Source organism: Callorhinchus milii, unplaced genomic scaffold (assembly GCF_018977255.1).
Source record: "Callorhinchus milii isolate IMCB2004 unplaced genomic scaffold, IMCB_Cmil_1.0 Scaffold8, whole genome shotgun sequence".
In the NCBI taxonomy this organism is placed as follows: Eukaryota; Metazoa; Chordata; class Chondrichthyes; order Chimaeriformes; family Callorhinchidae; genus Callorhinchus; species Callorhinchus milii.
The window spans coordinates 12,928,615-12,944,861 of record NW_024704749.1 but is presented as its reverse complement, the minus strand read 5'-3'; the positions used below and the strand labels follow the sequence as shown (position 1 = coordinate 12,944,861).

General features: G+C 43.1%; 1 protein-coding gene across 3 annotated transcripts in view; it reads left to right on the top strand.

Annotated features, from left to right (window-relative positions):
- Positions 1 to 361: 361 nt before the first annotated feature.
- Positions 362 to 16,247, top strand: part of specc1la (sperm antigen with calponin homology and coiled-coil domains 1-like a) — a 61,180-nt gene continuing 45,294 nt past the window's right edge. For all 3 annotated transcript variants that reach the window (XM_042337243.1, XM_042337245.1, XM_042337244.1), the window contains exons 1-10: positions 362 to 429; positions 2,143 to 2,326; positions 4,682 to 4,856; positions 6,145 to 7,769; positions 9,223 to 9,430; positions 10,259 to 10,332; positions 11,612 to 11,787; positions 13,233 to 13,396; positions 13,527 to 13,621; positions 14,490 to 14,580. In XM_042337243.1, the coding sequence (XP_042193177.1) occupies positions 2,180 to 2,326; positions 4,682 to 4,856; positions 6,145 to 7,769; positions 9,223 to 9,430; positions 10,259 to 10,332; positions 11,612 to 11,787; positions 13,233 to 13,396; positions 13,527 to 13,621; positions 14,490 to 14,580 (2,755 nt within the window). In that variant the 5' untranslated portion in view covers positions 362 to 429; positions 2,143 to 2,179. The remainder of the gene's footprint in view (positions 430 to 2,142; positions 2,327 to 4,681; positions 4,857 to 6,144; positions 7,770 to 9,222; positions 9,431 to 10,258; positions 10,333 to 11,611; positions 11,788 to 13,232; positions 13,397 to 13,526; positions 13,622 to 14,489; positions 14,581 to 16,247) is intronic.

The following is a 16,247-nucleotide window of genomic DNA, read 5'->3' as shown; positions in this document are numbered from 1 at the left end:
TGCAGTGTGTGTGAGTGCAGTGAGTGCAGTGTGAGTGTGCACAGTGTGAGTGCACAGTGTGTGAGTGCAGTGTGAGTGAGTGCAGTGTGTGGTGCAGTGTGAGTGTGCAGTGTGTGAGTGCAGTGTGAGTGAGTGCAGTGTGTGTGCAGTGACTGCACAGTGTGTGAGTGTGTGCAGTGAATGTGCACAGTGTGTGAGTGCAGTGTGTGAGCAGTGTGTGTGAGTGCAGTGAGTGAGTGTGCACTCACACTGGGGCGCCTGTGGTCACTGGCACAGCTCAGAGCCGCCCGGGGGGCGGGGCTTCACACAGCGCATCGCTTGCACGATGACGTAGTAGCTGCGCGCATGCTCAGATACACGCCTGTGGCCGCCGCCGCGAGCCCGACAACCGCCAACCGTCAACTAACCGCCAACCAACCGCCAGACCAGGTACCGGGAGCAGCCGCAGAGCCGGGGGTCGGGGTTGTAACCGAGGTCGGGGGTGTAGATGGGGTCGGGGGGGCGGCCGCTGCGGCCGGAGGGCGGCTGTTGGGGCCGGGGGTTGGGGCCGGCGGGCGGTGTTGGGGGCGGCCTCGGGTCGGGGGTTGGGTTCGGGGGCGGTGTTGGGGTCGGGGTTGGGGCGGTGTTGGGTCGGGGGGGGGGGGGGTGTTGGGGTCGGGGTTGGGGGCGGTGTTGGGGTCGGGGTTGGGGGCGGTGTTGGGGTCGGGGTTGGGGGCGGTGTTGGGGTCGGGGTTGGGGGCGGTGTTGGGGTTGGGGGGTGGTCTCGGGTTCTCGGGGATGCGGTTCCGGGAAAGTCAAACTTTAAATAATTTTGCTCTTTTTTCGGGGTTTTTGATTCTGAAACAACAACCGTGTCTCCCCGGCCCGGGGGGGGCCGTGCGGTTACTGAGACCCGGGCAGTGCGGTTACTGAGACCCGGGCAGTGCGGTTACTGAGACCCGGGCCGTGCGGTTACTGAGACCCGGGCAGTGCGGTTACTGAGACCCGGGCCGTGCGGTTAGTGAGACCCGGGCCGTGCGGTTAGTGAGACCCGGGCAGTGCGGTTACTGAGACCCGGGCAGTGCGGTTAGTGAGACCCGGGCCGTGCGGTTACTGAGACCCGGGCCGTGCGGTTACTGAGACCCGGGCCGTGCGGTTACTGAGACCCGGGCAGTGCGGTTACTGAGACCCGGGCAGTGCGGTTACTGAGACCCGGGCCGTGCGGTTACTGAGACCCGGGCAGTGCGGTTACTGAGACCCGGGCAGTGCGGTTACTGAGACCCGGGCCGTGCGGTTACTGAGACCCGGGCAGTGCGGTTACTGAGACCCGGGCAGTGCGGTTACTGAGACCCGGGCAGTGCGGTTACTGAGACCCGGGCAGTGCGGTTACTGAGACCCGGGCCGTGCGGTTACTGAGACCCGGGCCGTGCGGTTACTGAGACCCGGGCCGTGCGGTTACTGAGACCCGGGCAGTGCGGTTACTGAGACCCGGGCAGTGCGGTTACTGAGACCCGGGCAGTGCGGTTACTGAGACCCGGGCAGTGCGGTTACTGAGACGGGCCTGAGCTCTGGACTCGGATCTGTTTGGAAACATTAATTGTTGGACTTTCATGATCTTTGGAATTTATAGAAAAAGGTTCAACTTTGGTGAGATCCGGGATGGACATTAGCGACTTTGTTTACTTAATAAGAAGCTTTTATCAAAATTATAATCCGCCTAAATAGCACTCACTGAATATCAAAGGCTTTATTGTTGTCAAGTGCTTTGAGACGTTATCATGATTGGTTTTGTATCTGTTAAGTCTGCAAATATCTCATTATTACTTGATGTTTTAATGGAAAGGTTGCCATTCTGGACTGAATGAGTTTCTTCTATCTGAACCTTTCTGGCGATATTTGACAGAGAATAGATATTTGATGCTTATAGTTGAGTTTCGGGGTGTCAGTCTGGCTCAGCTGGTGACAGGTGTTTGGGAGATTAGATCATATGACTTTCTGATCTGTATGGGCAGAGGAGGAACATTTGACTCTCACTTGTAAATAATACATTATAATCTTTACATAAACATAACAGTTTGACCTTGAAATTAGCTTATTTGTTTTTTTTGACAAATGTTGGTATGTTCCCTGCTTTGTCCCTTAACCTACAGATGTATTTTTCAGATTCAGCTGTAAATGCATCCCAGACAGCGAGCACAGGATGAAGAAGGCAAGCAGGTCTGCTACTGCAGCATCCAAACTACAGTGTAAACTGCCGACCACTGAGAAGGGCAAATCAGACAACTGTTCGGTAACTTCAGCCACCAAGACTTCAAAAACGACAGGGATCACAGCAGCATTAACTAAGGTTATGTTATATTTGCACCACCCCTCTCCTATACCCATCTAATTTAATATTGAATTGGTCACTTCAATCCACAAATGTTTGTGGGACACTGCTGTGCACAATTGATTGCTGTGTTTTGCCCACAAAATCCAGGCTTGACAATGCAACGCCCTGCTTGTCGGCCTCCCCAACTCCTCCCTCCATAGGCTTCAGATCATCCAGAACTCTGCAACTCATGTCCTCTCCTGCACTAGGCTCCATGACCCTATCACCCCCATCCTTGCCCGACTCCACTGGCTTCCCATCACACAGAGTTCAAGATCCTGGTCCTTACTTCAAAGTCCTTCATGGTCTTGCCCCCTACTACGTCTCCAACCTGCTAACCTCTTATCAACCTGTCCGCTCCCTCCACTCAGCGGGCTCCATGACCGACCCCCAGCCCACTCCATCTGTGGCCGGGCCTTCAACCTCTCTGCCCCCAACCTCTGGAACTCTATCCCAAAGTTCATTTGACTCGCTCCCTCCCTTGCCTGATTCAAGGCCCGCCTCAAGTCCTTCCTCTTCGGCCACCTTCCAACCTTCCCTGCCCTCCACCCTGTCTGATCCGCGCCCCACTCCCTGCTCGGGTCCTAATCCCTGACTGTTCAGCACCTTGGGACATCCTCCTGACATGAAAGGAGCTTTACAATGTCATTTTGTATTGCTTATTTTGTGAAACGCTTTGAGACATCTCAGAGACGTGATCAGGCACCTTATCAAATGCAAGGTTTATTATTATTATCTTTTCCCTCATAAATATATCAAGTTTCCCCTTACATTTGTTGATGTTTTCTGTTTCAACCATAACTTTCACCACCAAGTTCCACATCCTTGCCATTCTGTGCGTAATGCTAAGCTGATAGAGTTGGGTTTGGTTTTATTTCCCTCCTCATTTGGGGGAGATGCTGGCCAGCCTCCACGGGTGATTCCATGAACTGTGCTGAGTTTGAGTCTGAGCCTGTGTTGCTGATCTCTGTGATGTCTTATATTAACAGTGCAGTGCCACCACTATATCCTTCATTTGTTTAAGATTTTCAGCTCATTTGCATGAGAGTTTGTTCTGCAGTTTGATTTTTGGCAATGTTTGTTCAGTGCTGTAGGTAAAGCTAAGTGGCATGAGGAACCAGTGGAAATTCCCAACGTTTTTACCAATATCCTAACAATATCCTAACAGGAAGTATCGCAGTTTTACGGTAATGTAATTTTACAACATTTCAGACAACAAGAAATGCTTGCTCTAGTGTCTGCCAGTGACTGACAACTATTTCCTTCAATGGAGAAGTTATTTTAAAAGTACTTCCAGTTGGAATGCAGATTTTCTAACCAATAGCATAATTTCTCCCTCACATCCGCACCACAACTGGCACCGCCTTCCATCGCCAGACTACGGCACTACCTCACCCCTCACGCGGCTGAAACCCTGGTTCACGCCTTTGTCACCTCAAGGCTGGACTATGGGAACTCTCTCCTCGCCGGCCTTCCCGCCACCTCCCTCCACACTGCAGGTCATTCAGAACTCTGCAGCTCATGTACTGTCCCGCACCAGACACCGCGACCACATCACTCCCACCCTCACCCTCGCCCTCACCCTCGCTCGGCTCCACTGCTCCCCATCCCCCAGAGGATTGATTTCAAGATCCTCATCCTCACCTATAAGGCCATCCACGGCCTCGCTCCCTCCTACCTCTCCGACCTACTATCCCCCTACCTACCTGCCCGTACCCTCCGTTCCTCCGGCTCCGGTCTGTTCCACGTCCCCCGCCCCAATCGCCCTACCATCGGTGGTCGGGCCTTCAGCCTCTCAGCCCCGAGGCTCTGGAACTCCATCCCCCAGTGCCTTCGCCTTTCCTCCTCCCTTTCCTCCTTCAAGGCCGGTCTCAAAACCTTTCTCTTTGACCGAGCCTTCAGCTCCCCTCTCGACTCTCTTCCCCCTCCTCGCTCCCTCCTTTCCCTCCCCTCACCCTGACCATTTCCCCCCTCCTCGCTCCCTCCCTTCCCTCCCCTCACCCTGACCATTTCCCCCTGCTCGGGTCCTGACCCAACTGTGCAGTGCCTTGGGACGTCCCCCTGACGTGAAAGGCGCTTTATAAATGGAATCTTGTTGTTGTTGTTGTTGTTTCTCAGTTTTCTGCAGCTCAGGATGCTTGTAAAGAATGTTGCAGTCAGGGTATCATTTGAAGGGGATAAAATACACCCCGATTATAATTTGTTACTGTGATTGGTGTTTCCTTTGTTGCTCTGTCATAATTTCTAAAATGTTCTGAGGGAAATAAATGGAATTATCAATGTGCTGTGGTACGCTATACTGATTGTTTGTCCTGTGTTTTCCCCAAATAGACCAAGAGCAGGAGCAATGATGATCTGTTGGCTGGCACGGCTGGCGGACTAACAGTAAACAATAATACCAAAGTGAAGAAGAACGTTTGTTCATCAGCGGCGGGACCCACAAGCTTTTCAGCTTCTGGATTGACCACAAACTCTAACCAAGACAGCAAAGCAAAGCACACGGCAGGTTTGTTTGAACTGCAGTCTCTCCCTCCCACCCCCCCACCCCTTCTCGGTATCCAACCCTGTCCCTGTGAAGCGCTCTGAGATATTATCCTATGTGAAGGGAGCTATATATATGCAAGTTTTTTTTGTTATAAAGTCCATAATTAAATACCAGAATTTTATCCATGTCGCTTGTATTTCAATTAAGAATACTCATACTTGTTCCCAGTATTAAAGCAACTGTACATGTGCAAGTTGACGTGATATGCTTTTAACGAGATCTTGCTTCCTATACCTCATTTTGAATATATATTACAAGAATTTGCAACCTATTCCTTTAAATAAATTTAAACTAAATTATACAAATCTTGAGTGCTGCTGGCATAGCTAGGAGCCATACACATAATAAAGAACAAACCTAAAAGAGGAAAACTGCATTGATTTTTTTTAAAAAAGACATTAACGAAGAGAACATCTATAAGGCGAAAGGAGAGGACAGAAAGAGTCTGGTTTATCCTAGTATATTAGTGCTTGGGATGTCCTCCCAGCATGGAAGGCACTAAATAAATGTAAATTTGTTATTTGGGTTGATGAAGTTCCTGATAATTACAGTAACTGTTTCAGCATGTCAGAGCATGAGCTGGAGATGTACAAAGTTGGGTGGCCCAGTGTCACCTCAGAGTTTCCTGTAGATTAAACTGATAATAGCATTTTGCAATATACCATAATTGTTCAACTAAATTAAAATAAAAGGTTTAAATAACATTAATACTAATTATTTTTGAAACTTGGCAATTTTATTTTATCTCTGACAGCTCTGCATACAGAGAATAAAAACTTCATCAGTCAGAGCTAGTACTTACACATCTGTCCTTGTTACCTACCAGACATTAGACACTGGAAATCCCAGTGAATTAGAAATATAACTTAATTAAGAAGGATTTAACTTTCTGGTGTGGTATTTCACTTTCTGTGTTTTTAATTTCACAGCGACAGCAATGCAATGGGATAACACCAATTGGGTTTGAGATGACCTGTAATTTCTTTGTTACTGCTATCTTGTTTCTTTGCTGTGTATGTTTATGGAGCCATGTTTTCCTTTATTGGACATTGGAAGTGAAAATGTTTATCATAAGGCTCTAGTTTAAGAGGAACGCCACAAAAAATGTTACAACAAATTTATATGATGTTTTTAAGAATAAAAATGAGCACTTTTGTTTGCACGGCTGGGAATAAAGTATCAGCAATTCTAACAGGGTAACCTATTTGTATTTGTTTCCAATTTTTAAAAAATATTAATTGTGTAACAGGTATGAGTGCTGCCGCCAAGAGGAATGTATCTGCAGGAAATAAAGACATCACCTCAAACAGAGACAAAATTCGAGATCGCCCACGACCAAACATAAGCAAGAAATTGTCATCCGCCGGCCAGGGAGGTAACGAGGCAGCAAAACGCTCACGTAACCGGATTTCAACAGAGTCTGAGACTAGAATAAGCAAGTCAAAGTCTGATAGCCAGATAAGTGATAAAGCGGCTTTGGAAGGAAAGGTAAAGGATCTTTTGGCTTTAGCTAAGAATAAGGACGTGGAGATTCTACACCTGAGAAATGAATTGAGAGACATGCGTTCACAACTGGGACTGAGCAGCGACTTATTGGAGGGAGAGGAAAAGGCTGAAGAGAAAGAGAGTACGACGCTTCAGCCTAGAGATGTGGAGTCCAGCCTTCTCCAGCTGGAAGAGCAGAACTGTGCAATCCGGGATGAACTGAACCAACTGAAGAATGAAAACAGAATGTTGAAGGATCGACTGAACGCTCTTGGCTTCTCTTTAGAGCAAAGGTTAGACAGCACAGAAAAACTGTTTGGTTATCAGTCCTTGAGTCCTGAAGTGACTGCGGGCAGTCAGAGTGATGGTGGAGGCACCTTCGCATCTTCTGTGGAGGGATCGGCACCTGGATCCATGGAAGATCTTTTAAGCCAGGATGAGAACACATTGACCGACAACCGTAGCAATTCCATGGACAACCTGGACAGTGAATCGAGTGAGGTGTACCAGCCTCTTACCTCCAGTGATGATGCTTTAGACGCTCCCTCATCATCCTCCGAGTCTGAAGGTGCACCAAGCAGGGAATGCTCCAGGAAAGGAAGTAGTGGCAATGCAAGTGAGGTTTCTGTGGCTTGTTTAACAGAGCGCATTCACCAAATGGAGGAAAACCAGCACAGCACAGCAGAGGAACTGCAAGCTACTCTTCAGGAACTTGCAGATCTTCAGCAGATAACACAGGAACTAAACTCTGAAAATGAGAGGTTGGGTGAAGAAAAGGTCATTCTGATGGACTCTTTATGCCAGCAGAGTGATAAATTGGAACATTTCAGTCGACAGAATGAGTACTTCCGCACGCTCCTGGATGAGCACCACATCTCTTATGTCCTAGATGAAGACGTGAAGAGTGGCCGCTACATGGAGCTGGAGCAACGGTACATGGATCTGGTTGAAAATGCTCGCTTTGAACGTGAGCAGCTTCTTGGAGTGCAACAGCATCTCAGCAACACACTGAAAATGGCAGAGCAGGACAACAAGGATGCTCAGGAGTTGATTGGTGCACTTAAAGAACGTAACCACCACATGGAGCGGATCATGGAATCGGAGCAAAAAGCCAAAGCAGCGCTTGCTGGGGCTTTAGAAGAATATAAAGCAACTGTGGCAAATGATCAGATTGAGGTGAACAGATTCAAGGCGCTGCTGGAACATGAGAAGCAGAAGGTGGCAGAGTTGTATGCTTTCCACAACGCGAGTGACAAGTCTGATTTACAAGAGCTATTGGAGAACACGCGACTGGACAAAGAGAGGATCGAGGCCTTGTACAATAATCTACAGGAGGAGCTGGCCCACACTCGCAATGATGCCAATCGACTGCAGGATGCCATTACTAAGGTATGATAGTAAAAGTATTGAATCGTCACTTTTGAGGTTTCCAATTAACTTGTTAGCATAACTATGCGGTAGCCGCTTGAGAGTCTGTAACCAGCGATACCAGTATAAGATAGTGACAGTAAAAGAGAATTTAGAAGGAATTAGTTCCTGCAGAGGATAGTGAAAATGTATAACTTCCTGTTCAAGTTGTGGTTGAATATATATACTATTAAGAGGAAGCTAGACCTTCATAAGAGGGAGCGGGGAATAGAATGTTATAGCAGCGAGTAAGGAATGCTTGGAGACTTGTGGAATATAAACACTGATGTGGACTGGGTGGGTCGAGTGGCCTGTCTCAATGCTGTACTGTCATCATAAATCTGTGTAAACCTCAGAATAACGACGGCACCTTCAATACTGCAGCCCCCACCCCCCCACTCCATTGGTGAACGTAGATATGAGTCTCCACTTCGTGACATAGGAACTCACCACCTTCTGACCCAGAGCCACTCTGGCACCAAGTCAGACACACCCCTAGATACTTGTAGACCAGAGTATAGAGTCTTTGTGATGTCTCAAAATGTAGTGTAAACAGGACAAATTAAATGGCTTTAACAGTCCAGGATGGTGTTGTGCAGCATTCAGTTGATTTTATTTTGCCTCTGAGAAAAATGTCTGTTGAGAGAAGAAGGTGCAAAATTCCAGGAGTCTCTACTATGCATTGGCATTCCCAAGTGAAGAGGTGTTCATTCATGATTCATCACTTTGATGTCTAGTTTCATCTTGTGTGTATTGTAAGTTCCTGTCGCACAATTTAAATCCTAATTAATTTACAGAAGTTTGGGGACTGGTGATTGCCATTGTTGTGATTGGTGCTGGATTTATACTGTCTGCTGATGTTGAAATCAACTTCTGTTGATAAAATCAATTCATCAGTTAGGGATATATACTTCCATATAGGAATCATGGATTCTCAGAAAAAAAAGCACTTGTATCTTTATTGCACCTTACTCATCAGTGTTTAAGTGTTTTCGAGTTGTTGTTGAGGAAGTATGTTTAATTTTGGTGGAGTGTCCCAGTAAACCCAGGACAATTTTAAATTTTATCTGGGGCATTGTTGGCCAGGACAGAGAAACCCCCTAAGTATCGAATAGTACCGTGGGTTCTTTAACTTCCATCTAAACATGCAGAGAGGATGTTGTTTTGTGTTGGTTTAACGTCTTATCCAAAGAATGAGTGAGCGAGCTGCAGAAATTGGACCCTACCTGTTCCAGCACAGCCTCTTGCTAAGCAAAACTCATAACTCGTGGGTCAAGTATAAACCAGTGGAAACATCTGCACAACTGCTGGTTGGGGAGGAGAAATAGACGTACATTGCTGCTGTCCCAATACCAAGAAAACTAACAGCATGGCTTACCATATAGTGTATGTTTATTGTTTATTGGCTGATTCCCGCACCTTGAATGTATTGTAGGTTGAAGATGAATATAGAACTTTCCAGGATGTTGCCAAAAAGCAGATTGAAGATCTTAACTTGACCCTGGACAAACTCCGAACTGAAGCAGAAGAAAAGGAAACTGAAATCAGTGACATGAAAGAGACTATTTTTGAACTAGAGGATGAAGTGGAACAGCATCGAACTGTCAAACTCCATGATAATCTCATCATTTCTGATTTGGAAAGTAAGTATAGCAAAATCCGTTATTCTTGAAGTTTGCGGTAAGTTCACTGATCTCAGCAGTTGCTCTGAGTACTCCTGGGCTAGGAGTTCCTGTTCCTGATTGTTATCCCATGAGTCGTGCTGAGCATAGTTGTGTGGATATTAAGTAAGAACACATTTGACTTGGTAACTTTATACTATAATGTTCTTTCTCAAATGGGGTAAACAATAAACCCTGGCTAACTGGGAGATCCTGTTCGCCATGCAGAATTCGCAGCTAAGCGTAATTACAATGCCGGACACCAGACGCCAGAGAAGGCGGGAAGCCGGCCATTGCTTTCTCTCATGTGCGGGCCATGCCTAGGAGTGTCTCACTAGATTATTTGACTCAATTGATTTTAATGCTGTTATTGTGTAATTTACTTTCATAACCACAACTTGCATTTATATAGCGCCCTTCACGTGGGGTAGTGTCTCAGAGTGCTTCAATATCATCAAATTGTCAGGTTTTAAATCAGAAGTGGTAAATATGACACCAATCATTTCAAATTATTCAGTCACTGCTTCTTGAAGATTGGGTATTATGAGACTATTTACTGGGGTTCTGAATATTTGTTAAACATGTAAATGTCAATCATTTGACAGTAAATTGAAATTCTGCTTTGAGCAGAATTGATATGATTTACTATATGTATTATTCTAGAAAACTGCATTCTCATAACTGAACTTTATTCTGATATTTCATGACCATTCCTCAGGTATATCTTGAAAAGAAGTTTGTGATAGAATTGGCATTGTATTAGTGTAATCATAACATTCTGATTTATTGTGGGTACTTTCTCATTTGCAGACACTGTTAAAAAGCTTCAAGACCAGAAGCATGACATGGAGAGAGAGATTAAAATCCTTAACCGCAAGCTCAGGGTGGGTGCTCTTGGTTTACTGCGGCGATTGTTCTTAGTATCATTCTGTACTGTATGGCATTATTGTATTGTACTGGAAGCTGGAGCAGTCTCATTCCCCTTTCCTATTATTGACAACCAGCTTCGCTTGCAACCAACAGATCCAATGTGGAATGTAGATTGACACACAGACAGACATTACATCCTTATCTAGACTCCTGTGGGAGGACTCCTGTGGGAGGACTCCTGTGGGCGGACTCCTGTGGGAGGACTCAGTGCTCTAAAAATGTAATTTTGATGTTGTTGCCTCGGATTAGTTTCGTCTGTTGTTTATTTTGTTCCTGCCGCTTAGCCACATGCGTGCTCTATCACGCAGGATGTCACAGCGCCACGGTCAGCAGGTGTGGCCACCAGCGTAACTGTAGTGTGTGTGTGTATAGTGTGCGCTGTGACACACGAAGCCACAGCGCCACTTTGACCTGGTGGCCACCACAACGACAACAACAATAAGATTGCGTTTATAGAGCGCCTTTCACGTCGGGAGGACGTCCCAATGTTACACACCAGCGAAAAATACAAAACTGAAAATAGCTCATGAACGATAGGAGATACCCCAAAAGAATATGCCCATGTCACTCCCAGTACAAGGTCTTTTCAATGAGGTAAAAATCACGTCTCTATGTCAATCGGTTATTGAGATCCTTCTTGAAGCGCAGAAAGACATTGTTTTATTGGTACAGATCTCTAATAAAGAAAATTTAAACACCATAAAAACTACACTTTTTTCTTGTAATAAATTGGCCACTGTTGGTGGCCAATTTATTAATTTATAAATTTATAATTTATATCAATTTATCAATTTATAAATTGTTCATTGTGGTGAAAATTACCACAGATAAAATGCAGGTTTTACAATTTAACCCAATATTTTAAATCTTGATCAGAATCACACACGCTGGCAAAATCAAGTTTATTACAAAACCATCAAATGTAACGTGCAACCTGTTTTTAAACAATTGGATCTAATCCTTGTATGAGCTATAGGTTCCTTGAGATGTTTCTATGTAATATTGTTATACCAGATATTAAAAATTAAAATCAAATTATCCTGGATAGGTAACTAATTGACTCTTAATTGTTTAAACCACTGATTTTGAACGGAGTCATTTTCAAGAAAATGAAAATTGGAAACTGTAGGCTCAGATATTGGTTGAAACTGTTATTTTGTCAGGAGATTGGAAGAAATCTCTATCTTGACATTAAGAAAAGTTTCTCATGAAAGTGTTTTTGTGTTTGAATAGGAAGAGTCGGCTGAGTGGCGGCAGTTTCAGGCTGACCTACAAACTGCAGTTGTTATTGCAAATGATATTAAATCGGAGGCACAAGAAGAAATCAGTGATCTCAGACGCAGACTGCATGAGTCAGTGGATAAAGCTGACAAACTCAACAAGGAGTTAGAGGAAGTAAAGACACGGAAGTACGTGGGAAGTTGTGGCGCAGTCTTTAATTTGATGAGTGGTTGTATCTGGTGCTAGATTAATGTAGCACTGTTATCTGTCTGACTAACTTATTCATTACTTGGCATTTCACGTTGAATTCTATTGTAGTCAAAAGTATTTTTGTTTAGATGAGGCCACACTGAAATATAATAATGTATTGTTCATCAATTTTCTCAGGAATGACCCTAAAGAGATGTATAAGATGTTTAAGGAGAGAGAGAAAGAGAGTAAACAATTTTTCTCAGAAATTACTCTTTAAGGAGATATAAGCTGTTTAATGAGAGAGAGAGAGACTGGGAGTAAACTAATTAGTAAACCCAGGAAAATTTTAATTTTATTTGGGGGATTGTTGGCGAGGACGGAGAAACTCTTCTAGTCTCGAATAGTACCAAGGGATATTTAACGTACATCTAAACATAGTGACAGGATGTTGTCCTGTGTTGGTTTAACGTCTTATCCAAAGGATGGTACCTCTAGCACTAGAGTGGCAGTGTATTTGATGAGTTTGAAATCCTTGACTCAGGCTGAACCAGGTCTGGCATAGTCCTATTAATGAAAATGATATACTGTGATAGGTCGACACATGCAGCATTGAGCAGTTGTACATGAGTATCCAGATGAGCTGTTGTGGCCAGCATCACAAGACTTTCTTGTACTTTCTTGTGTTTGTACGAGAAAAAAAATATCCAAAATAAATTGCTGGGAATGATGAGATATGAGAAAGATATAATCCAAATGATTAATACTATTATTATTGGGGAAACTTAATATATAATAATAATTCTTGCATTTAATAATTCTTTTCTTGCACCTTATCATGTCTTCGAGATGTCACAAAGCGCTTCACAGTATATACTGTAAAGTATATATATATTATATTAGACTATATATATATTAGACTATATATCCTGTGGATGCAATGCGGCAGCCAATTGCACACAGCATTGTCCCACAAACAGTCATCGATTGAGTGACCAAATTTTTTTTTAAGGTATTATTACCTCTGGAAAGCGATCCTCCAATTGACTAACAGCTGCATTCCTACTTACTGCTAGTTAAACAGAGGCGTATGGAGTAAGGAAACTTGCCTAACATTTCACCCTGGCGGGAATTGAACCCAGGTCTCTCGCTTGCGAGGCGAGTGCTCTAACCACTGAGCTACAGGGCTCCACAATAACAACAGCAACAACAAAATTACATTTATATAGCGCTTATTTCTTCCTCTACCTCTTACAGTATATTCTGTGAAGTGCTTTGGGACATCTAGAAGACGTGAAAAGCGCTATATCAAATGCAAGGATTGTTATTATTATTATTATTATTATTACCTGAGAACTCTCTCCTGGTTCCTTTGTAAAGTAATGTTGGTATAGATTGTAAAGTAAATGTTAGTATCGATTCAGTTTTTTGGATTGTGTTTTAGGCAAGATGAAGAACGTGGCCGTATGTACAATTACATGAATGCTGTCGAGCGAGATCTCGCTGCTCTGAGACAAGGCATGGGACTGAGCCGCAGATCATCCACCTCCTCAGAACCATCCCCAACAGTCAAAACACTTATTAAATCTTTTGACAGTGCTTCTCAAGGTAATCATCTGAATCTTTTATTGATGTAAAGTTATTTTGACATCTTAGAATCATAATAGCTTGAGAAAATATGCATTAATTTTCTTGAGATAAAACCATGGATTGTCTCTTTCTCTTCCCCTTTTTCTAGTTGTCCCCAGTACGACCACAGCTGCCATTCCTCGAAGCCCTCTCAGTCCAAGCCCCTTGAAAACACCTCCAGCAGCTGCTGTTTCACCAATGCAGGTTAGTCTCTCTCTGTGCCTTATACACTATTATACAAGTATAATTTGTTGTTGTTATACAGCTGGAATTCACAGAGGATACCTTTTCCATCCTCTGTCCATGTTGCTGACTTTCCAAAGTATTCCTGCATAGACATGAAATTGATACTTTCATGAATTTTCATTGTTTTCTGAAGCCCACGGAAACAAACGATACAGAAAGAGGCCATTCAGCTCATTCTGTTTTGTGTAAATTCCATTTAAGCGAGTATTGAAAATTTATGCTACTGTTTCTGTTGTAATTGAAAACCGGTGATGAACATCGCATAAACTTGGATTAGAAATATTGGAGAACATTTATCTAGAAAGCACTCAGGTTGTCAGCCTGGAATACATTATACAAATCTCACCTGAATTGTTAGTCTGTCACATCAATTTCCATATTTCCTTTGAAAAGGCTAATTGCCCATGAGTGATTTTACTACTCTGGAGTCAAACATTCACCAAGTTTATATGGAAAGTAAAGGTTCTTGTTGTTGTATTTGGGGATTTGTAATTTCCAAATGATTGAGCTGTCGGGGAGATTAAAATAATTATTGCTGGTGCAGAATGTTTTGCAAAACTGATTTAATACAAGAAATTAATTTGATTTTCACAATTGGAAATAGATTTTCTCTGAACTTGCTGCAGTTCACTCAGTCACCAGTAGATGGTGCTTGAGCCTGGAAAGGGTTGGATATTTGCAAATTATAGCCACAGCAGCTGCAGTATCCACTCATCAAAAGTAATTGATTTTCTTCTTTTCATTAAAAATATCAATCTCTTCATGGACTCAAAATACACTCTTGCTTTAAGAATTGAGTATAAATGTATGTCTTGTATGTTCACAGAGACATGCCATCAGTGGACCGATCTCTACACCAAAGCCTCTCTCAGCACTAACAGACACAAGACAGAGTTACACTGATTTGTCTCTCCCAGGTGAGTCTTCTTCAGTGAAACAGGAAATTACATTCTAACTCTTTACAAATTGCTCCAGTCACCAAACCTGATCAGTAAACTGGAAATGTGTGAATACTTGAGCTCATGAATCAATGTAGAGTTAGATTTGATGATGAAGACTAAAGATCAAAATGAAAAGCCACAAAGGTAATTTATTTTTTGACAATGTTGCTGTTATGATGAATTGCACATTTTATACAGTGTGAAGTGGTTTGATACATCTTTTCAACATGAAAGTCAACAATAAAATGAATTTATATAGCTTATCCATGCAGGTAGGTCTTAGAGCGCCTTAACAGCAGTGTAGCTTGATGCCATATAACTTGTTAAATCACTGTAAGTCACTATATAAAATACTGAGTCAGATTTTTTAAAATAAATAAAGATACTTTGTCAAAGTAGTTTTTTAAAATTTTCATTAGTGTTTTGAAAGCTCTAAGCGCTCTGAGATGCCGTCCGGCGTGGAGGGCGCTATATAAATCCAAGTTGTTGTTTAAAATACAAAAATTGTAGCGATTCAAAGTATTTATATTAAATTTCCCTCGTGAAGTCCAATTGATACCGGAAATTCCAGGCTGTTGTGTATCTACGTGATGAATTTTGTGGCTTCTCACTGGACATCTTTGGAAATGGAACTGTTTACTGGAGAGGGAGAGAAGAGAAAAACATATCTGATGCATTGCTCCACATCCAATTCATCTCATCGCTAACAATGAGATGAAAGCTTTATTGGCTTTCCAGTTAATAAAGGTTACATGAAATCAAACACTTGGGTTTAAAATAGCCATAAGCAGAACTATGTAGATTACAGAAACATTTATGGACGTCTGCATTTTTTCGAAACATTATTCATTGCTCTTCAATTGGCGAGTGTCCAGTTTGCACAATTAAACATGATTCCTAATACTGTTCTCTCCTGATTGCGCAACGTTGGAAGCAAGAGACAGATATAGCCAATGATCTGTCAGATTTGGCTTCTCTCGTTATACAGCAAATGCATTCAGTTAATAGCAAGCTGTGATCTTTTAATATATCAGCTCTACGCTAAAGAAAATCATGTCAGCAGCACTCAGTCTAGCTGAGACTTCTAACAACTGTGAGGGAAATGATCAGAAACAAATGAAAGCAAATTAAATAGCCTTTTACTATTGTTCTGTGGATAATGTCTTTATAATTACATGCCAACTAATGGAAATACATTAACAGTAATCAATAAAAACAATTCTGGAATGAATGTGTGAATGACAGATTGTTATATCTATTATTGAAGATCATGTAGCTATTATATGTTCAGTTGATTTGCATTTCCATTGATTTGCCTCCTTTGCTCTTGATGTTGACTATAGAATTCACCTCTTTTAAAGGAAGAGTGCAGATAGCTGGTGTGCACCCAGGCAGGTTTCTAAACCTACTACTGGGGGGATTTCATTTCTTTCCATGATAGGAAGCTACTTCTGCTTGACATGTTCTTCTGTCACCTGGCTGAGACCTGCTAATGAGAGGTTAGGGATTGCTGAGTTAAACTGAATTCGAGACCATGCCATCCATCGTTATTCATACTGTACAACTGAAACCAGCCACATAGTGAGAACAGACAGATTCTTCCTATAAAATATCTGTCTTCTCTCCGTCTGCTGATAAAGGAA